Here is a 22,375-nt window from a genome sequence, read left to right as displayed (position 1 = left end):
CTAGTACTCACAGGGTTGTACAACCATAACAACAATGTATTTTAAATCATTTTCATTACCACCAAAAGTAACAACTATAATTTTCTGAGCACTGTTTATGTGCCAAGCAATTTAAGTGAATGTTCCCAGATCCAGACTAGCCCTGGAGTGTGAGGTATCCATTTCATGGGTGTTGCATCCAGGCTTGAGATGCAGGTAGCTTCTCTAATCACAGAGCTAATATGCAAATGCAAATGGGACTAGGAACCAGTTTTGGGGACCTGAGCCCTGCTCCTACCTGCTTCTGCTCTCTACTCCATGTAACCAACCTCTGAGAGGTGGCCCTGGGTTGACATCCTGTCTGAGCAGTGTATACCTGAATTACTGCACACATAACAGTGGTGTCCTGGCTAAGATGGAAAAGCTGCTTTCCCATGAGGATCATGTAGAAGGAAATCAATTAAAAACAACCCATCTTGCAGGAGGCCAGACTGTACTTTGCCTTCAGCACTTTGGAGAGGGAGGGCAGCTGGCAGCCAGTGGCATGCAGGGTGAATCTTATTTTATTAAACACTGTTTTCTGTACTGAGAAAAGAATGTATTTAGAAGTCTTAAAATAAATGTTCATCTATAGAAATGCAAGGTAGGGAATTGTGCTTCTCCAAATCATACTGGCCAGTGTAAGAGGGAAGCTCCTGCAATCCCAATACCTCTGATCAGGCTTTGGTGGAGCAGTAGCAGTCTCCAGGCATCAGGAGCATCTGCCTTCCCTATGATGTGGAATAAATAAATATACATTTTATGGACATGGTTATCATTATTTGAGGGACTTGCTTCAGTGATTCCCTGGCCAGCCTCCTTCACGAGCACATTCTCTTGCCAGTGCTGGGCTCTGGAGATACTGAAATAGCTGAGACTTAGTTTTGGGCCTCAGGCAGTTGAGTGAGCTGGTTACAAAGCAGCAAAGGGTTGAGTGCAGATTCCCAGCAGGTTTATTGGTCTGTGTGGGAGGCAGGAGACTTCTCAGGGAAGGCTGAGTCTGGCAATGTCCTCAGGGCGAGTGGAATTTGCTCCAGGGAACAAAGGCTGGATCATTAACTGTATCACAACACGCTGGATATAGTACTGGGCTCTTCCCATTTTCACAAGCTCGGTTCAGCCCTCTATAAAGCAAAGGCAGTGACATGGGATCTCCATAGGCATATGAGGAGACCATGTGATACACAGGCTTCCTCAGTGCAGTATGGGGCTGTCCCTGGCTCTCTCTCCTGTGGGACCTGCTAGACCCAGTGGGATCTAGGAACCAACACTGCAGGTATGCATGCCACAGCTGGTCCCTTGTGAGCCCCAGAAGTGTCACCTTCAGGTGCCACATCAGTGAAGGTGCAGAATTCAAGACCTGCGACAGCTCTCCAGACCTCTGTAGTTGTCACTCCCCACAAGTTCTAGTTGCCAAGTATGGCTTTGAATTCCCCATGACCTACTTGCTTTCTCTGTGTCCTTGGGCAAACTGCCTGACATTCTACCACACACAGCTGTTGTCCCTCTGGGCTGCACTGAGGATGGAGTTGGTGACAAGGAAACTTGTTGCATGGCACTGAGGCAGGCCCTTGCAGGCCAGGCCAGGTGTTATAAGTGTTGTTGCCCTGGTATTAGTATGACCTGAAGAAGCTCTTCCTGGACTGAGGCAATTTGGTTTTTAGAGTACAGCTTATTTTTACCTTCAATTATAAATAAAATAAGGCAGGCATGGTAGTGTAGTCCTATAATCTCAGCATTCTGGGAGGCTGAGACAGGAGGATTAAATTCAAACACAGCTTGGGCAACTGAGTAATTTTGTAATACCCTATCTCAAACTGAAAAATAAAAATGGGTTAGGGAGTAGCCCAGTCTGAAAGGCCTGGGTTCATCCTCAGTACTGGAGAGAGAGAGGTGGGGAAGGGGGTGAGAACAAGGAAATTTTTTGTTGTTGGTGGTGGGTTTTTTTTTTTTTTTGGTTTTTTTTACTGTAACTGATATATGAGCTTTAAAGGATGTTCTCCTTGAATGCCACCCAGATTTCACCATTCACAATTTGCCTGTCTGCCAGGAGCACTTATGACTTGGTGTGGGCCACTGTGGAAGGTGCCACTTCCCTCCCATGTGTGTTGTGCTGCATCCCAGAAGGGGGAAGGGCTGTAGTCTGTGGCATTATAGAGACACCCTGTGAAGCACCATGCAGATCGGGACTGTATCTCATAATTGTCAGTTCTCTCCCAGTGAAAGTTCAGCTTAATTGTGTTTACACAGTCCTTTTAAACCTGACTCCCCTCATAATTCTCAAAAAGATTTAACAAACCAACTCCCTGGTTTGTATTTGAATGTCATCTTTATGACTTCCCTAGTGTGGTCATCAACTGCTCAAAGACTGAAACGTGTGATGTGGCATTTTTAAAACCTCCTTTTCAATTGAAAATTTAAAAATTATGGCACAGCACCTTTTTTAGTGCCAACTCTTGACTATCACTGTCACATTTGCCTATATAATTACACCTGAAAAATGGCATTCATTGGTGGTATTAATTTTATTTAACTCTAACTCATCAAAGGTGAACACAGTCAAATCATGGTAGAAATTTGGGGTCAGAACTGAATTTGACATTTGAAATTAAGCTCTTTTATGCTTTACCTTCTCAGCTCCTCAGTCTCTTCCCCAGTGATACTGGATCCTGCTCGTGATGGCAGCTGCTATTTCCAGAGTGCTTCCTGTGTCCTATGCAGACCATTTGTATCTACCATCTTTTTTCACTGTTAGAATCTATCAGTGTGGGGTGTTAGACCCAATCACATGAAGAAGCAAATTCAAGCAGTAAAAAGGCTGTTAAAAAAAAATCAGTGCTAATCTGTGTGCAGAATGTTGTGAAGGGACTCAACTGTCGAGGAGGAGAATGTTTGGGGGGTCATATGGTTGGGAAGCCTTGTGGAAAAACTAAAATTTGTTGTTTTTCAAGTTCTATTTTTTATTAGTACATGTTTGTAATATACAATGATTATTTACCTTGTGGGGAGTTGGTACATGTACATAACACATCTCAATTCTTTTTTAATCTCCTTCCCTCCCTTCCCTCATCCTTCCCTCCCTCCGTCCCTCCCTCCATCTCCTGGTCCCCTTCCCATTTGCAAAAGACCTTCCCATTTCCTCCCCATTATCTGTCTTTTATTTTGCTCTATATATGTTGGGTTTCTTACCTGAAAGGAACTATGATATATTTAAGTTTATGCATATAATTTGTTTCACTTACCATTATGGTCTTAAGGTGCATCCATTTTTCTACAGATGACTCAAGTTTGTTCAACTTTATGGCAGAATGGTACTCTATTGTGTATAAATACCTTATTTTCTTTACCCGTTCATCTGTTAATGGACATATAGGCACTTCCAAGATTTAGCTCTTATGAATTGTGCTGCTATACACATAAATATGCATGCATTACTGTAATATGATGTCTTTAACTCTTTGGAGAAGATACCCAGAAGGTGAATAGGTCTAATGGAATTTCTAGTTTTGTTTTGTTTTGAGGAATCCCCATACTGATTGATATACATATTTGTACTAGTTAACATTCTCAGCAACAGTGTAGAAGGGTCCTTTTTTTCAGCAGTCTCACCAGCTTTTGTTATTATTTGATCTCTTGAAAAGAGCAATTCTTTCTGGAGTAAGGTAGAATCTCAGTGCTGTTTTGATTTGCATTTCTCTAATAGCCAGAGATGGTGAACAAAGAGCAAAGGCATTCTGCCTAGGGTGAGGGTGGACCACCCGCTGTTCATGGCTGGCCTGGGACAAGAATCCTTCTCTGGCTACCTGAGAAGGGAGCTCCCTGTCTCAGGAATGGGAGGACTTCTACAAGGATATCAAAATGGAAGCTTTCTCCTGTTGTAGCCATTTGTTAACTCAGGGCCCCATACACAGGGGAGGTTTTTGCTATTTTCACCCAGGTGAACACTTTTCTATGTATTTATTGGCCATTTATTCTTCTTCTGAGAAGTGTCTATTCATTTCCATTGCCTATTTTTTGGTTGAGTCTTTTTTTTTTTTTGGTGGGGATCTGACTTTTTGTGTTCTTTATATATTCTAGATATTAGTCCTCTGTCCAAGAAATAGCAGACAAATATTTTTCCCATTCTTTAAGTTGTGGAGGAGCTGAAATTTGATCATGTGTGTGATAAGATCCACGAAAGATATGTGCATGGCCTGGTTCTCTCCTCTGCCTGCAGTTTGAGTTTAGTCCCTTTGACCAACCTGAAAGGACCATCCTGAAGTGCCGAGTGTGTTCCGATTTACACCAAGAAGTGAAATGCAGGAAGTCAAGGAGCATGTGGAAGGGTCCCAGGTGACAGAGTGCCCCCACTTCACCAGGCTCTCAGCCTGCCCCTGGGTGTGGGGCCCTGAGTTAGCAAATGGCTGTGACAGGAGAATGCTTCCATTCTGATGTCTTTGTAGAAGTCCTCCCATTTCTGTGACAGGGAGCTCCTTTCTGAGGGAGCTAGAGAAGGATTCTTGTCCCAGGCCAGCCATGAAAGTGGGTGGTCCACCCTCACCCTAGGCAGGGTGCCTTTGCTCTGTTATGAACTGTAACAAGCCACAGTAACAGTGAAAACCAAGGAACTATTATGGTGAGTGTCTCCCTGGGCAAAGGCTGGCCCTGCCACTTCTCAGGAGCCATCTCAAAGACCATGCCCTCTTATACATACGTTAGCCCAAAGAGATAGGTACAGTCACTGTTCATGCCTTTTTATATGAATTCAGAGGCTAATGATAATTGCTGTGACTTTCCAGAAGCGTTAACCTTGTTCTAGGATTACTTTTTGTATATTCCCTAGTAGGGCCTTGTGCTTGGAGCCTGTCCTATCACCAGAAGAGGGTTCATTGCTGGAGATATTTGCAAACTCATTGAAAAGTGGAAGTTATGAATTCCTCTGTTTTCCGGCAGTGAATTTAAATTGGCCTTGAGCAAAACTTAAGAAATATTCTGACCTTTTATTTGAAGATAGCACTAATTTGATTCAATATAATTTTGTGGTGGGGAAACAAGGGGAGCTTTTTGCTGGGTCAAAACTTAGAAGTTCAGGGCCAGGGATTTAGCTCAGCAGTTCGGTGGCCTGCCTTGCAAGCACAAGGACCTGAGTTCAATCCCCGGTACCTAAAAACTTAGAAGTTTCTTGATATACATGTAGTCAACTTATTGGGAAAGAATGACACATACATGGTTAGTAAACTTCTGAAAAAAGTGTTCAGTCTCAAGGATGATTTAGTTTTGTACCTTAAAACCTCAGTGAGATAGCACTTTGCAAATTACTAACAAAGCTTACACAGTGACCCTCCATGATTGGCAAGGATTCAGGGAGAGGTCTGTGTGTCCACCTGCACTGTTCCCAAAGGGATCTCTGTGCAGCTTCAAGCAGGGGCTCCACAGATCCAGCTGGAAACCTTCTTCACTTGCAAATCTGCAGCTCCACTTGCAGGAAGAAATCCTGTGAGCCACCATCAGGGCAGACAAGACCCTGAGAGCAGAGATGTTCGTCAAAGCCTTTGTATAATAATACCTTTTGAAAGGGAAAATGAACTAAGAGCTCAAAAAATAAGAAAATTGTTAAGTAAGGTTATTGTATCAAGTTTTTGGCAGACTGATTTTTAATGACATGAAAAACTTCATAGTACTGTATACTGAGAAGATAAAACAAGATAAAATTATGCTAATATGTATATATATATGTATAATAATGCATACATAATGATTTATATACATATGGGTGTGATGATTTCAACCACATTAAAATACAAGTATTTCACAAGACTGGGGAATTAAGATACTAGCATAAGAGTATTCGATTATGTCTTTATTTTTTATGCTTTTATGTATTTTTCCAATTTTTTATGATAAGCTGTCTTCTTAAATAATCAGAAAAAAAAGTAAGTGTAATTTTAAGAACTTTTCTTACTACAAAACTGCTGCCCGCATTGTCAGAGCAGGGCCTATACCCAGGCCTCCATGCTATACTCCAGGCCAAGCCCTACAGATTTATTGATGCTGTGGTGGCTCTTTCCCCATTTACCATGGCTCCCAAAACCACATCTTTGGGTGTAATCTCATACCCACACATTCTAGACAGCAATTCCTGTCTGAATAAAGGCCAAACATAATCGAAGCACATTACTGAAGATTTTGACTATAGCACAGTGTGGCAGGAATACGAAATGCCTACTTTATCTGTTCACTGGCTCTCAGTCATCTTTCAGTTGGAGCCAGAGCTTAGGGGCATCATAGGAAGGAACCCTTTTCTTTTTCTGTACCCATCTCCATCTGTGTATTGTGCCTGTACTGAGTACCTGCTGTGTGCTAAAAGGTGTGGGGCTCACACATCAGTAAACTCACCCTTACTTCCATACTTAATGATATCTCAGGTGGGGATAGGCTACTGGTCGCTAGAGTATCCATGGTGAATGTGGGCTGCCTCCTCCCTCAGGCAAGATCTTAGGTTGGGAACTTAGCTGGAACCAGATGTAGGTATTGGGTATAAGGCACTGGCAATTAGTGTGCAGGAAGAAAGAAACATTGGCTTGGTGTAGAGAAGGCTTTTAATTCATTCCTTCATTTCTTCAGCTAATTATTTACTGAGTCACTGAGTGTGCCAGGCATTATTCTAGGCCTCAGAAACTGCTAAACAACACCAAGAGGCTCTCTGCCCTTGGGGAGCTAAATTCCAGTAGAGCTGATTGATAGACAGTTAACAAACCCACAGATAAATCTTTAAGTGCATGATCAATGTTATTCCAGAAATAAATGGAATGCTTCAGCAGGGAATAAGGTGAAGGGATGAGTGAGGGTGCTGCTGTAGCTGGGGTGGTCTAGAGAGGGCTCTCAAGCTCCAGCCTGCAGGGTGGGATGGATCCAACTGGGCCAGGGCCTTAGGAGAGGAACATTCCAGGGGTCCAGCCATGAGTTCTGGGGCTGTTGCAGAGATCTGATGTGTTCTAGAAACCACTGGAAGGCCAACAGGGTCAGACAAGCAATGAAGAGGCTGGATGCAGGATATGGACATGAGCAGAGACCTGAAGGAGAATCTGTGGGGTCAGAAGCCCATGAAGCTGCAGGGGGCAGTGGGCTGTGGCATCTGTGGACCTGTGGTGGCTGGTCAGTTCATCTGGCTGGATTGGGAGATGTCAGGCGGAGCTCAAGTATGAAAGTAGTGTTTCCAGTGGGCTTTTGGAATTTTGGGGATCAGGTAATTGCCAGTGTTCTGTGTCCAGGAAGAAGTATAAATCATGACTATGTCCTTGATTTGCATGAAACATGCTGGGTCCTGTCTACCTCACCCTGGTAAAGAATTGAAATTCTGCTCTAGGATGACATGGGTCTTCTTAGGGGTCCAAATTGTAACTGTGTCTTCAGCTACAAACCATGTATTCAGCTGGCTCTGTGGGCCTAGCCACCTTGGAAACCTCTTATTTCATTTCATTTTCTTAGATTAAATCTGTGATGAATTACTAACAATAATGATTCATTACACCATCTCATGCTGGCACATTGTGCTTCTTCAAGAGTCAGCCGCAAAAAAATGGCCCCATTGATGAATTCTCTCTTGTTTTCTTTCTTCTCTTAGCATGGCTATCCAAGTGGACAAGTTCAACTTTGAGAGTGTCCCAGAATCCCCTGGAGAGAAGGGACAATTTGTAAGTCCAAAGCAGCTGGAAGAGGAGAGGCAGGATGCTCGAGGATTGGAGATCAACAGCAAACTGGATATCCACTGGCGAATCATATCCTTTCATGGTGCCCATATTTAACCCAGATGTACCTTTTCCTGGATTTCTAACCACTGGGAAATAGCCTAGAGGGGTTTAGCTACTGAATTTTAACCATGGGTAGCTTCAGAATGCCATGGTAAGGAGACATGGGCCAAAGGGCTGATATTTTCCTAATCATTTTACACTTCAGAGGGCCTACTTAATGAAGTATTGATTCTTTGTGGGCAAAGGTCTTCTTGGGATGAGTGTTCTTGATTTTGGATCATATTTCTTGCCAGTACTGATACTCATGTTAGTGATAGGTCCTAATAGCTACCTATCTATGCTGGGCATGGGCAGGTTCACAGACTGACAGCTGAAACGGGGATGGAGTAGTTAAGGAGACTTAAATGTGGTTGCACAGCTTAGCCAACCTTGAAGGTGCCAATAGAAGACTAAGGAGTTTGCATAAAGACCATGACAGGAAAGAGTGTTTTATAAAGTCACTGAGCCTCCTCTGAACCTTGACTCATGTCTGGCACAGGGCAGGTGCTCAGCTGAATGAGTGCTGCTCTGGAAAGCCAACCCCCAATTCATTTGGTTTGTTCTGCAGTTTTGATAGAGCACCCACAAAGTGGTTGGTCATTTGGGAAGCACTGAACAGGCTGATTGCAAGCAAAGGTATCTGTGTGTTGTCTAGTCAGTCAGAAAGTGTAAAGGGAGCAAGAACAGCAATGCTGGAAGCTCAAAGGAAGCAACTACTAGGTGGAAGCAATTGAGGAAGGCATCAAGAAGAGGTGACATATGAGAGGTCTCTTAGTGTTTATCAAAAATAAATGATGGGAAATGCCTCAATGGTATGAGGCATGAGAGTATGGCTTGATCAGAGAATGTCACCCAGGTAGAGACAGCTCCGATGTGTCTGCTAGTCATCCTTGTCATGCGTGGACTCTGGCTTGGGGATGGTCAAACTGAGGTTATACTCAGAGCGTTCCTGAGGCCTCTCTGGATTCTGGTAATATCCATGACAAGTTCTGAGACCTGAGGTGAGTTCTTTATTCAAGCTAAAATGAATTTGGGTCTGGCAGATGGTCTACAAGGAGTTTCTGACAAAATAAGCACTTTGCTTGGAGATAGAAGCTCCTGTGAACTGCACACTAAGGGAAGAGGGCATGGGGCCTCATAGGGTGAGCAGAGCACCAACTCGTTTGTCTTTGAAAGTGGGGAGAATGAACTCATCCTTCTTTTGTGCTCATGCTGAGCTTCACACAAAACCAGTGTCACCCTTGAGGGGTGCAGAACAGAATGGATGGCAAAGGTAGCTAGGCAGGCATCCACTCACACCATGTGACAGGCATTGGTTCATCTCATTCACTCCTCCTATTTCTTTCCGACTAGCACTGTACTCCCACAGGGACAGCACATCTTGCTGAGGGGAACCTACTCACCTCTAAGCACCTGTCCAGGTCAGATCTGGGACCACACCTAGGTGTGTTTGCTGGCAAGGTACTCAGCCCAGGTCCCAACCATCCAGAGAGAGGGCTAAGCAGACAACTCACACTGTCAGCTTGGCATCTGAGGCTAGTACTCTCTCCTCCTGCTGTCTCACTGTGATGCTGGAACCTGGAGTGACCTGGTCCTTTGGAGAGGCCATGATCACCTGCTGTGGAAGTTGCAGTGGCAGGAGCTTCAGCTTCATGTGGAAGATCTGTGCAGGGCAGAGCCGTGATAGGTGGGTTTGACTCAGCCTCAGCTCAGTTGCAGTGGCACCCAATGGAGAAGGGGCAGTGTGGGAGGGTTGCTGTCATATATGTTTGCACTCAGGGCTCAGATAGAAGCTAGAAGCCCAGGAATGGCTGGAACCGCACCCCTGTGCACCTATGCTCCTTAGATATCAGCTGTTCCCTCCCTGGCCTCCTCAGTGCTAGGCACAGAGTAGCATCCAGCTAATGTCATAGCTGTCACTTCCTGGGTGCTGTGCTGTGCTGCCATGTCTCCCCCAGTCAGCCTCAAGGGCAGATTCATCATACTGTCTTGCAGATGACAAGATGTGACACCAGTTCATAGTAGAGAGCAGCCTTCCCTTGGCCTGTGGCCATTGCCAAATGGGCACTGCTGCCCTGGGGATTATATTGGCCACCTTGACTCTCATGTTCTTTGAACACTAGTATCAAAAAAGTACAGGAGGGCTGGAGGTTTAGCTCAATGGCACCAGTGCCTGCCTGGCAAGCACAAGGTCCTGAGTTTGATCCCCAGTTCCACACAAAAAAATAAATAAAAACAAAAACAAAAAACAAAAAACAAAACAAGAAGCATCTTCACATTTCTCTTCTTTCCTTAACCCTTAACTCTTTTAAGAGACTTATTTTCCTGTTTTCTGTATTTGCTTAATAATTCACATAACAAATATTTATTCTGTGTCTACCATTTGCTTTACACATCTGTCTCATAAGTACACTGATTAGAAGTTTATGAGTAATTGTCCCTATAGGCAAATTTGGTTAAAGAGAAGTAATGTTAAGGACATCCTCTCTTTGTCCATGTCTCTATCTCTCTCTCATCTGGTAATGACATCTGGCATGGGATGAGTAGCAGACTTTTGCTGCTGTAAACCTGAATTCAAGCAGATGGAAAGACCAAAGACTGAATTTGCTAATAATTTTATTATTCTTTTAAATAATATTTTCTAAATGTTTAGACTCTATAAAAAATTTGAGCCTAATTTGACACCCATCAGTAGTTCCAGAAGTTGCCCATATGTAGCACATAAGGCAGGGTAAACATTTTTCAAAAGAAGTTGAAAATTTTGCATTCACTACATGTACATGTCTGTGAGGGGCTTTCTCCTTAGGTAGGTCTGCTCTGCTCCTAAATGTATCTGGCTGGTGCTGAACATCTCCTCTCCTTGCCCTCTCCCAGTCCCCCCAGCTACTCTGGGGACAGGTTCACAGACTGACAGCTGAAACAGGGATGGAGTAGTTAGGGAGACTTAAAACTGGTTGCACAACTTAGCCAACCTTGAAGGTGCCTTGAAGGGGTAGGGGCGTTGTCTTAGGATGCTAGGATGGAGAGGTGGCAGTGGAGACACAGGGGACAGCAGCCCTAGGAGCTGACCAGGTGCTCCTCAGGCCTCCTCACTGTGCTTGGTGGTCCATACAGCTACATTTTTCATGCTGCCTAGAAAGGTCATGAGGACCTAACTCCTCCAGGGACAGGGTGGTTTCACATGGAGAGGGTGGCCCAGAGCATCCAACTACCTCAGGGGTGGTAGGCAATGGGAACTTGGTGGTGTTTCCGTCTGGAATTCATTGATCTAGTATAGAGCTACAGCCTATGGCCTTAGGCCTGATTCATTGGCTGATATATCAATGTTTTCTTCCTTTAGGAAATCTCTTTCTCTCTTCATATACTCTGCTAATGTTTTAGTATCATGACGACTTGGAAATATTTCTTCTTATATGCCTCCTATGTTTAGCTACCTAATGTTTTGTCCTCATTGTGTCACACAAAACCTGTGGTCCTGTGTCCTTTGAGAGGCTGGAGCCCAAATGATCGGAGTCCAAATGGGCAGTCAGACATGCTTACCCATAGCTTGGTCCACTCCCTGTGCCACCCTGGCTACAGCTTTTCTCTCTTTACTGTTCTGTTCTCATCATAAAGTGGGGCTGGTGATGGCCCTATGCCACAGAGTGCTGTTGAGACATTCTCCTAGATTACTTACTCTCCATATTCTCCAGCAATTAGCCTGATCATTTCTGAAGGGCCATTTTCACCTAACATTGTGTTTCTTTATAGGAACTGTCCTATCTGTAATGTTTGTACAATTCCATTGAGTGACCGCGGGGTCCTTGCCTGTCATGGGCAGGATCTGGTCTCAGGGACTCTAGCTTAATTGATAATCATTGACTTTTTTTAATAAGACATATTCTTACTTTCAGCTTTTTAGTACTCTCTCTTTTTAATCATCTTGTTATCTTCTAGCTACCAGCATTGCATAATTTGTACTGAACTTGGAAAATCCTAATGTAGCCAACACTATGGTCTCTGCTGATAGCAGATAATAGTCTTCAGTGCATGATCAAAAACTCATCTGCATTTGACTTTGGGGAAGGACTAAAAGCTATACTGTTAGGAGCCACAGCTCCATGGCTGGGAGGCTTGCCCTGCCACTTTAGCAGATATGGAGGCCTTGTGACCTACAGGGCCAGTGTCCATAACTATTCAACCAAGGTGGTACCACCTGCTGTGGAGGATTGTTGTTAGAACCAATTCTAAGTTCCACCTTCCCTTTTGGTCACCTGTCAAGTGCCAAGCAGTATACTGTACTAACACCTTATTTATCCCCAACCTACAAAATAGGTAGTTTCTACCCTTTTGAAAGAATAAGGAAAATTTGGAAATTCAGTAACTCTAGCCAAACAGTATATCTAGGCAAACTTGGAGCCACATTGGTGTTATCCTGCTGACTGTATCACTTAAGTCAGATCCACAAGGTGCAGGCATAACTCCTGACCCTGTAGGGGGTAAGCAGGCATGAGCCTCCGCATTTCCTGTTGAAGATTCATGCCATGCTACTCTGTGACCTAGCTTCAGGAGAGCTCCTCCATAATGCACCTTGCTTATCTTTTTCTCAGTAGCCATCTAGTACTTGGCCTCCCTCCTGTCTTACCTTGGCTGCTCCTGTAGTAGCTCCCAGCCCTTCCTTCTCATTCATTATGGTCTTGAAGAAGTACAGAGATTATTTTTTTCTTGAATAGTCTTCCCTCAGCAGATGTGCTGTCTTATGGTCAAGTGGAACCCTATTCACTCAACATCTATTTTCTGAGGCCCTACGCCATGCCAGAGATTGAGCTGAGCAATAGGGAATACTGCACTAATGGCCCTGTCCCACTAGAGCATCTACAGTGCTGACTATGATCCCTGACACATAGGAATTAGAATCATTTGTTGAATAAGAAGCTTTCATTTCCGCAGTGTGGTCAACAGAAAGGTTTCCAACTTGGTTGCCCTCTGGGAGAGCTGTTAAGGATACATGAAAGCAGTTTGCAGCCAGCAAGATTAGTCTGGATTGAGATCTGGCTCCTTTTCCAGAGCCAGCCTGCACAGACTATCTATGACTGAAACAGGTGAAGAATAAGCATTGAGCAGCCTTCCTGTCATGTCCTCTTTTTGCTTTTTTATTTTTTCTTTCCAAATCTCCCTTCAAAGAGCCTTTCAGGGATTGGTGAGAGACTTGATGACCTGTCAGAATCCAGTCTGTATAGGTTTAACAAGAAGAGCTGGAGGCACAGTTTGGCTGATCTCTGCAAAGCCTGATGGCCTGGACTGCCCATGCAGTCTTTGCCAGGCACTCTGGTAAGTATCCATCCCTTGTGTTCAGTCTGGAGAGTTATATTTAACTAGTTTGGTCACTGTGAGTGAAGTGGAGCCCTGAGAAGTCCATTGGCAAATGGGGATCTCAGGTGCCCTGGAACTTATCCAGGTCCATGGAGGGTGCAGAGGCCAAATAAATACCCATAATGTGCACAGTGGAAGGATTGGCAGTGCACTGCTGTTTTGGGGAAGGGGCCTTGCCTTCTGGAAAAGCATCCTTCCAGGACAGCTCATGTCATAGGCTGGACAGTGTGGAGGGGTCTGTACTTGGCCTCCCAAACACTGGCCACCCTGTACACACCCAGGAGGTTCACCAGTGTCTGAGACATTTGCCAGCAGTTTTGTGTTGAGTTTCACAGCCCTCCAAGGTTTTAGGCATGATACCCTGGCTTTAGTTTATCATAGCCAGTATGGTCTCCCTGGATACAGACACAATTGGACTTTGTTTGCAATTTCCAAGGCTGCATTTCTTCCAATAAAAAAATTTCCCTCCCGTTACCCCTCCTCCTCCAAAGACTGAGGTGGGGGTGAAATTGCCCAGGCTAGTGGCTTAGCATTTCTTCCTTCAAGCCTCTCTAATTGTCTTTTCAAATTTTCTTCAAGATGCTTCTTAATGGATTTCTGTCTTCTCATCTCTTGAAAAAAATTAAATTTCTTTAAAGAAGACTTAAAAAAATAGTACCCTATGTTTTTCTCATAGTTATGCTTGGAGAAATATTTTTATCTAAGTGAATTTTAATACAAACAGCTTCTATCATCAGTATAGCTGATTTCTTGATCATCTTAAGTAAAATGCAGGGTTACATTTTGTATTTGCCTTCAGGAAATGTGGCTTTTATAGCTATTTGTAATAAATTGGCTTGAAGGCCTTTAATCTCTCATGGCAGGAAAGCTTTGCTGCCCAAGAGAAATGTTGTGCCTGGCTGGCAATACCGTCAAATCTCCCAGACTGCTTGGGCTTCAGTAGGCAAGGGAGTAAGGTGGGATGGATACAGATTTGATTACTGTCACCCTGTAGATCCAAATGTGGTGTTGTCACCATGCACATCTTAGGATCATTGTGAAAGGAATCAGGATTGACACAGAAAGAATTCAAATTTCAGGTTTAGCTGGCTCAGGAGGGTAGGGAAAAGTATTTTGCACGTAGCATTGGTTCGGATTAGTGCGTGTGTGTGTGTGTGTGTGTGTGTGTGTGTGTGTGTGTGTGTGTGTTTTAATTGATATGAATTGTGTTTGTGTATTCTGGGCATATACACATTCTGTGTATTTTTGGTGTGGCTATTATTGTAAGCATGTGTATCTTACATAATAAAATCATAAAGTGATAAAGTGTGAGTAATGGCTAGCACCCATATGGCACTAGGTACCAGGCAATGATCTGAGCAATTCACATCAATTTATTTACTTAATTTTCAGAATAACTTTCAGAAGTATTTTTAATTCACACTTCATGGACAAGAAAACTGAGGTACAAAGAGGTTGTCTCACTTGTTCAAGGTCACTCTGCTAGTAAGTGACAGAGTGGAGACTCACACAGTTCTCAGCCCTCACAGCTGTGGCCTTAGCTCCAATGAGTAGTGTCCAGCCCTTTCCCTCCCATCGTTCCCACTTTTCAGAAGAAGCCTATGGCGATAGCTGCATCACTTGGACACACTGCTGACTGACACCTGCCTCCCACGGCAGAGCTCTGTCCCTTTCACCGGCTTTCCATCATGAACTCTAGAATGTTCTCAAGTGAGCAAGGCTGTAGCAGTGACCCAACTGCAGACCTCTCCTGTGGGCTGTGCAGCCTGTTTCATGAGATTTCTGCCTAGTTTGGCCTCAGACATGAGATGTCAGTGTACTTGCAGAGATGAGAACAACAGCAGCAGCAGCAGCAGCCTGAAAGTTCATGTGCACATTAGAAAACAAAGTCATGGGAAAGAAGCTCATTAATTATTTAAAGCAATTTTTCTATTATTGTAATTTCTATTTATGACAATTTGCTAATTTGTTTGAGCTCAAGTAGGGCTTAGCTAAGTCCCTGCACCTGTAGTTCTTCACTGCCTACCTGGCATGTGGGACACAGCCCATCTTCAGGGGGAGGAACCCTGAATGAAAACATACCCTTCCAAGGAGCACCCACTCCACAATGCTTCACTGTGAACCAACTAGAAAACCTCTACATCCACTTCTCTCATGATGAGTTTCTGGCTTTTGCTGAGTAGACTGAATGATTCCCAGACGTTCTGAATGTGGTATTTATTTCTTCTCAGATGGGGGGAGCTACCACACCTGGGCTCCACAGGTACAGAACCTTCTTGCAGAAGAAAATATCTCACATCCCCACTGGGCTTCACATGCTTTGTGGGCATAGTTGGTTTAACAATTGTTTTTTCTAGAATATCAGAGTAGGTCATGGTAAACTTTAGCCACATAAATACAGACAGAATCTGAAAAGCCGCTCAGTGGTTTCAAATGGTTATTTGCTTGTGGTATTTCACTGCTAATGGCCTACCAGACAACAAGAGAGGGAAGGTATTTTATTCACCTTCTGCATTTTCTTTGCATCTGGCTGTATTTTTCAGATTTGGAAGTGAACATTAATGGTTCCCCAGATTAACTGAGATGGCATACATTAAAGTGTACAGTCACTACACAAATATTAATCAATTAATTAAATGTAATCAGTAATGATGATTTACAATGAGTAGACTGAGCTTCTTAAAAATAGGACAGTCTCACTTGACCTTTTCATCCCTAGTATATGTGGCAAGTATTCATTAATACTCTGGTGTAAATCAGGCATACAGAGTTAGGTGCACAGGTATATTCAATGCAGTGTCGCAAGTGCAAGATGGATGTTGATCCCAGAAGACACTTCAGATAGGGTGGCTTTTGGGGTCTAGAAAATGAGAGGATATTCACTAGAAAGATGAATCAAGAGTGCTCCAGATAGAAAGAAGGAGCAAGAGTACAGAGGCAGCAATCTTGGCTGGTCTTTGGGATGAAACCAGGAGTTCAGCATGACTGGTGCACACAGGCACACGTATACAGGAAGGTATGAGGGCTGTGCAAGGAGAGGTCAGTTGGAAGAAACAAATCAAGAGGAAGCTTGTATATTGTGCTTGATGCTGCGGAGTTGAGGTTTTTGTCCTAAGAGCAATGGGTGGTCACAGAAGGATTTTGAGCAGCAGAGCAGTATGATGATATTCCAATAAATAAATGTAAGCCTTCACTTCTCCCTCAGATATTGAAGGACCATGTCCACTGGTTCTTGAATGTAGGGCATAAAGCATGTTTAGTATGCTGTATAACCATTAAAGGCAGTACATGCACACAGCCTACTGCTCCAAGAAAGTGTCACTTTCCTCATTGCCAAGTACAGTAAGCACCCAGTAAATGTTCACATGCTCAGACTTGTGTGGATAGTGATATGCTGATAAGTTGTGGCCCTGTGTAGTTGGTAACTAAAGGCTACCTGAACAATTCTTTCTGCATTGTTCCTGGAAAAGTTCATTCATTCAGTTGACTTTTGCTGCTTGCTACCATTAGTGGAATTTGTGCTTCATGACAGGGTGCGGGAAAATACCTCCATAGCCAAGAAAATGAGCTGAGCTAACGTGAGCCGGGACTTGACATTTCTTCAGTCAAGCACCAGGGATCATCAGTCATCGGACAGTGGATGTGGCTTGCAGGCTCTTTTAAAGCCACTGGGCCAGTGCCAGCAGTGATTCCACAGTCCTCCTGTTACCAGTGTCATTGAACTTGCACAGGCAGACCCTCAGAGACAAGAACCTGTGGATAATGTGCAAATGGGATCCCTGCACCCCAGCTGACCATAAAGGGCCTTGGAGGGAGGCAGCCATTTAGCACCATGGAGAGTTCCCAGCTGGGCTTTCCTGTGTGTGGGGAGTGGCAAGGTGGTCTGGGCAGGATGCTGCTCAGGCTGCTGGCAGCTATGTGGCCTTGGCATCATAACCAAGTCTAGTGGGCAGAGGGTCATTACTGTCAAGTGGGGACCATGGCTTTTGGGTAACAGGTTTATGGTGAGGAATTAATAGGATAAATCAAGCAGGGTCTGAGTGGGGCCCAGAGCAAGGGTCATGGTTACACTGTGTGGGGTCAAGCCTGGATCCTTCCCTTCCTAGCACTGACAGCTTTCCTATTCCCTCCTGAGTTTTTTCCCCCAGAAAATCTCTGAAATGGAAATAATATACCTATCTCATACCCAATATATTTTGAAGTCTTAATTTAAAACTAGGAAGTATCCAGTGGAGAAGAAAGAGGTTAGATATTCACCACAGCAAATGATTTCTACAGTAGTAGCAGTGCTGGGAATAACTATGGTCATTGTCATTATTTATTCACATCTTGCCCCAAATGCAAGGTCTATGTATTTAAGTAGGAGCTGCACTATTTTCTCTGCAGCATTTTGACATGGGCTGTGATGGCAACTGACTGATCAGCCAGGTGCAAGACTGTTGGGTGGCTTACGGGGCTGCAAGGGAAGAGGCTGTGCACCAGGTGATTAGCTTTATTAGCTCAGCTAATATCATTTTATAGCTTACATCTGAAAGCAAATAAATGTAGAAATAAGCTTTTGAAATGTTTTTCAAAGCCCTGCATCATTTGGCAACTTTGTAATTACTCATACAGCACCTTGATCCTCAGCTTATCATCTCTGAGCTCTTTATCCCAGCCAGCCAGTTCTGTTTTGTGCCTAGGCACCACTGTCATCTGCCTTGAGAGACTTCCGTGAGTTTTAACAAAAGAGTACTGTGCCACATTCTCAGTTCTTAATTTCATACAAACAAAAATAAACCCTGGAGACAGGAAGAAAAACATAGAAGAAAAGATGCATTTAAATATGCATTTTAAACCCAAATGTAAGGATGCTTTGCACCTCCAGGTCCTCTCCCTTCGGCCTTTCATGGGCACCCCCGCCCCTCCAGCTCAGCTGTAGCCATGTGATGTTTGTTCTAAATGTTGTCAAGGGCCCTTTGTTGTTGACTTTTCCTAAAATAACTGCACTATTGTTTTAAATAGGTGCATATAATTCAAATTTTTAAAATAAATAGATGTGCCCATCTGCCCTGCCCCTGCCCTTTCTCCCAGAGTGCCCATTTTTAATTCATTCCTTATATAATCTTTGAGAATTGCTTTCTGAAATTATGTGTCAATGCAGTATTATGTTTTACCCTAGTGTTTTTTACACCAAAGGCATATGCTGGTTTGCGTCCTGCCTTTTCACTTACTATATGACTTAGAAAGTTTCACTTCCTAGAGATCTTTCTCTCTCCCTTCCAGGTATGAAATAGGACAGCAGTATATGAACATACCTGTGTTTTCATGGCTTTTCCCACAGGGTTGCTTTTCAGCCTGCGTTTCTGCCATTTTGCAGACCTGTGTTTTGGAGAGAATCATTTTCTTTCTGGAGGTGGTGAGGTGTGGGAATAGCTCGGACCCTGGAGCTAAAGGGAATTCAGAGCAGGTACTGATCCATTACTGCATGATGGACAACCAAGTTGCTGAGCCCTCGAGTTTCTGGTTCTTCATGCTCGAGCACATCACCACCACTACACACCTGGTTGAAAGGAACATGGATGGCCCTTGTCATCCACCACCTTTCAGGAACATCCGCCATCAGTGCCCATGCTCTCTGGGCCCCAGCTGAGTGACTATGAGTCTAAATTAGAAGGCTCCCGGGAGCATTTCCTTCCGTGGGAATTGGTAACTACCTGGAGAGTGAATTCTGTGCCCAAGAGTCCTAGGGCCTTGAGACCATAGCTTCCCAGACCAGTCTAGTGCAGCTGGGATCATTCTACTTGTGCCACGTCTGTAGGGACATGGTGCCACTTATTATTGTGAGTCACAGCACACCTGCCTGAATGCCTGCCTGCCAGGAATTGGACCCTGAGCTGAGGAAGAGGGGTTTATACATTTTTTCTTTTATGAATGAGAAAGTTGCTTTGTGCTATAGAGCTAGAGTGAAGATAGCTGTGCTTCTTCTGGCCACTGTGGGCATGTCCTTGCATAGCTACTTTAGAGGGTTCCTCTTAAGAGAAAATTACCTTAGCCAGAAACCATCTGATAAATTGCAAGTAGAAGAATGAGGTCCCTCGGGGATTTGAGGGAGTAATAGGACCATGGCTGAGCCACTGAAATAAGAGCAAGTTCTACCCAAGAGAGCAGAATTTGGGGGCAGCACTACTTGCGGGAATGTCTCTGGGTTCCCCTGATGCCCCTCTGAAGTTAGAACTGCCCTGATGCCCATGCAATGGGCTGAGACCCATTGTACTAAGATCTGCTGCTGAGCGGGGTGTGGTCCTGGCACTGCTTACCAAGGATACTTGCTCACTGCCATTCATTTTCTGTCAAGCAGTATTGACTGAGCTACTTCTAGAACCAGGCCCTCTCCTGGGCCCCAGCTCAAGGACTCTGCCTGCATCCGCTCACAGACACCGGTGAAACAGTGCATCTCACACAGGTTTCCCAGGAACATGTGAGAGCTTTCTAAGCAGAGATGGCCCAGGGAAGGCTTCTAGAGGCAAGAAAGTTAGGAAGGAGAGAGCAGGGAAAATTGTTTCCAAGCAAAAAGCACATCATTTGGAAAACCCAGAAAAAACATGCACTAATTTGGAAGAATGGAAAGAAAACCAGAAAAACCAAAATTAGGCTCAGTGCTAGGCAGGTGTCCCTAATCACCCCAGATGCTAACATGTTATCATCTTGCCCACTTATGGGTGAGGACATTATGGGATCAGTCCAGCTCTCTGAGGCAGCCCTCTTATCTGTGCAGCTTTCTGGAGAAGCCTGGTGGGACATTCCTGAGAGACATGTGTGCCCTGTTCTCTATGCCTCCAGAGCCACATTCTGAACCACTGGCCTGAGACCCAGGAGTATGTGCTCTGTTCCCTTCTGGTTCTACCCCCTCTTGCTCTGGCACCCAGACTCTGCTCCATTCATTTGTGCCTCTGCCTACAAGTGCTTCATTCCAATATCACTGTACCCAGGCTTGGCAAATGTGATTTTCAGGGTTATTGGGATTTTTTTAGTGCATATGAATTACACAGAGGAATGGGTTTCATTGTGGCATTTTATCTATCCTCCCTTTAGCTCTCCCTCATGACCCCCATGAACAACTCCTAATTGCTGTCTTCTCCAGAGCCTGAGCGTCTGGATTCAAGGTTCACAGCATCCTGTCCTCAAGGCCCCCAGTGCCCTCCCTATCTTGCCTCAGGTGCACTGAATGTGTTTGTTGGATGGAATTAATTTGCCAAAGGAAGAAGGAAGTAGACATTTCCTCTACTTTCCAATCACTGGGTAACGTTAGGAACTAAGTTTTTTCTGTTGTGTTGCAGCTTCTGTACAGTGCTTTAATCTACTTGGGAAGAAGAAAAGGCTTGCAGACCAAGAACCAGTAGCTATTTAAGATTAGAGCCTGGGAGTTTTCTGCTCTCTATATTTGGAAGCCCAGGTTCTCCATCCACTGGTATTTACTGCAAGACTTGAACTTGCTCAACCTTGAATTTGCTTAAGCAAGCCCGTTTGTAATAATTTATGTAATTAAATTGAGATAGCTAGCACTAGAAACTCTGAACCAGCATAAGGCCAGAAGCACACGGTAAGAATCACTTGGGTTGTACTGAATAGTCAGCTGAAATAGTTGGCATGTTTTCCTAAGGAATAATACCCCCCCATGTTCTTTATTTTTCCTAGCAAGAATAGTTGTTGGATTACAATTATCCCTGTGGATTTCCCTTTCTCACATAACAATCACTTCCTTTAACTAGACGTGAGGGAAGTGAGAACCTAATGTGCATCTGTGCCTTGTTTTCTGCAACTTCACAAAAATGGCCCAATGATTGGTTAGACTGCATAAGCAGAAGAGAGACATATCTGCTGTTCTCATGTGTGTGTGGGGGGTCTCTCTTCTAGAACTCCTATCTTGGGGGTCAGCAGGACTGAGTTTTCCTTGACTGAGGTTCACCCCTCTCTGAAGCGCAGTGGTGAGGCAAGTGTGGAAGGGCTCCTGAACCAGCTCGTCCTGGAGCACCTGCAGCTGGCACCTCTGCAGTGGGGTGAGTATTGTTCTAGGCATCTTCTCTCAGGTGTGCAAGTTCATGGGAGTGTGGGGATGCCTCAGAGGTGGGAGTGGAGTGTGCTAAAGGCCATCACAAAAATTATGGGAGAGAAAGGCAATCACTCTACAGCCCCGGCACCCCTGCACACAGGCAGCTCAGCTCCCACCAGCATCATCTTTGAAGAGGCTCAGTGCCTTCCAGACAAATGTGCAGCAAGCCTCGAACTCACCTTGACCTCACACCACTACAGACGTGGCATCTTCCCAAGTGGCTGTCATGTGTGGATAGGTATTTGTGCAAACATTTCTGAAACTTGGAGTGATACCACATGGTGGGGGAGAACAAGTATGTGTTTCTACTTACTTATTCCATTCAACTGGACTAGACTTTGACAGCTTCCTACACTTGGGTGTGGTAGGTGTGTTTCATAAACACCTTCACTCAGTCTGATGTTCAGCCCAAGTGAGGTAACTACCAAGTAACAATCCATGTGGTTATGTGGACATGTTGCTTTTGTTGTCCCCAGGAATCTTTGCCTTGCCCTGTGCCCTCTTAATTAGCATTCAAAGGTATCTTGCTCAGAGATTAACTTAGTATTTCTTAGAGCCACTGCTCTTCTCCGCAAGCTATTTTCATCAGATTTTCTGTTTTGGATCTACTCCTGAGAATCAGTTGCTAACATATGTGTCTTCCTTCCTCCTCTTCTTTACCTAGAAATCATGGTATCTGCATTTTGACCCAGAGTCAGCTAATTAATAATCTGGAACTGCCCTTCTGCCACTAGCGATGCATGAACATTGGCCAAGGCCTTAGAGCGAATCTGTCCTTCTTGCGTGCCACCCTCCTTCAGCCTAGGACAAGGCCTGTAGGGGGTCTCCTCTGCTGGCTCCCAGTTCTGCACAAGGAGAGCCTTTCAGCAGAGGGTGGAGCCATCTTATAGTAAGAATGCATTGTATAGTAAGAATGTATAGTAAGCTCACCCTGAGGAACTCCTTCCCTGTAATTCTTTTCCTCATTGATGACCCACAAAGGGAAGGCAGGACTTGGCCTTTCTGCAGGGGTTTCACCATGTGGCCCTCTGTACTCTCCCCTTCTTCAGATGCTAGATTAAAATGTCCTCTCCCTGATTATCTGCACACAATCAACTATTTCCATCAGATTTTGCCCACTGAGTAGGGACAGATATCTGGGCCT

The 22,375-nt window shown here is 44.4% G+C and overlaps 1 protein-coding gene across 11 annotated transcripts in view; it reads left to right on the top strand.

The window, feature by feature from the left end:
* Trappc9 (trafficking protein particle complex 9) overlaps positions 1–22,375 on the top strand; it is a 682,458-nt gene that overhangs the window by 554,748 nt on the left and 105,335 nt on the right. For all 11 annotated transcript variants that reach the window (XR_004516032.1, XR_004516033.1, XM_033760864.1 and 8 more), the window contains 2 exons: positions 7,622–7,775; positions 21,088–21,178. Coding sequence is in view for 9 of the 11 variants with exons in the window: in XM_033760864.1 (XP_033616755.1) it covers positions 7,622–7,775; positions 21,088–21,178 (245 nt within the window). In the remaining 2 variants the exon portion in view is untranslated. The remainder of the gene's footprint in view (positions 1–7,621; positions 7,776–21,087; positions 21,179–22,375) is intronic.

This window comes from Fukomys damarensis, unplaced genomic scaffold (genome assembly GCF_012274545.1).
Source record: "Fukomys damarensis isolate Sample0158 unplaced genomic scaffold, DMR_v1.0_HiC HiC_scaffold_5, whole genome shotgun sequence".
In the NCBI taxonomy this organism is placed as follows: Eukaryota; Metazoa; Chordata; class Mammalia; order Rodentia; family Bathyergidae; genus Fukomys; species Fukomys damarensis.
This window is presented reverse-complemented; position numbering and strand designations above follow the sequence as displayed.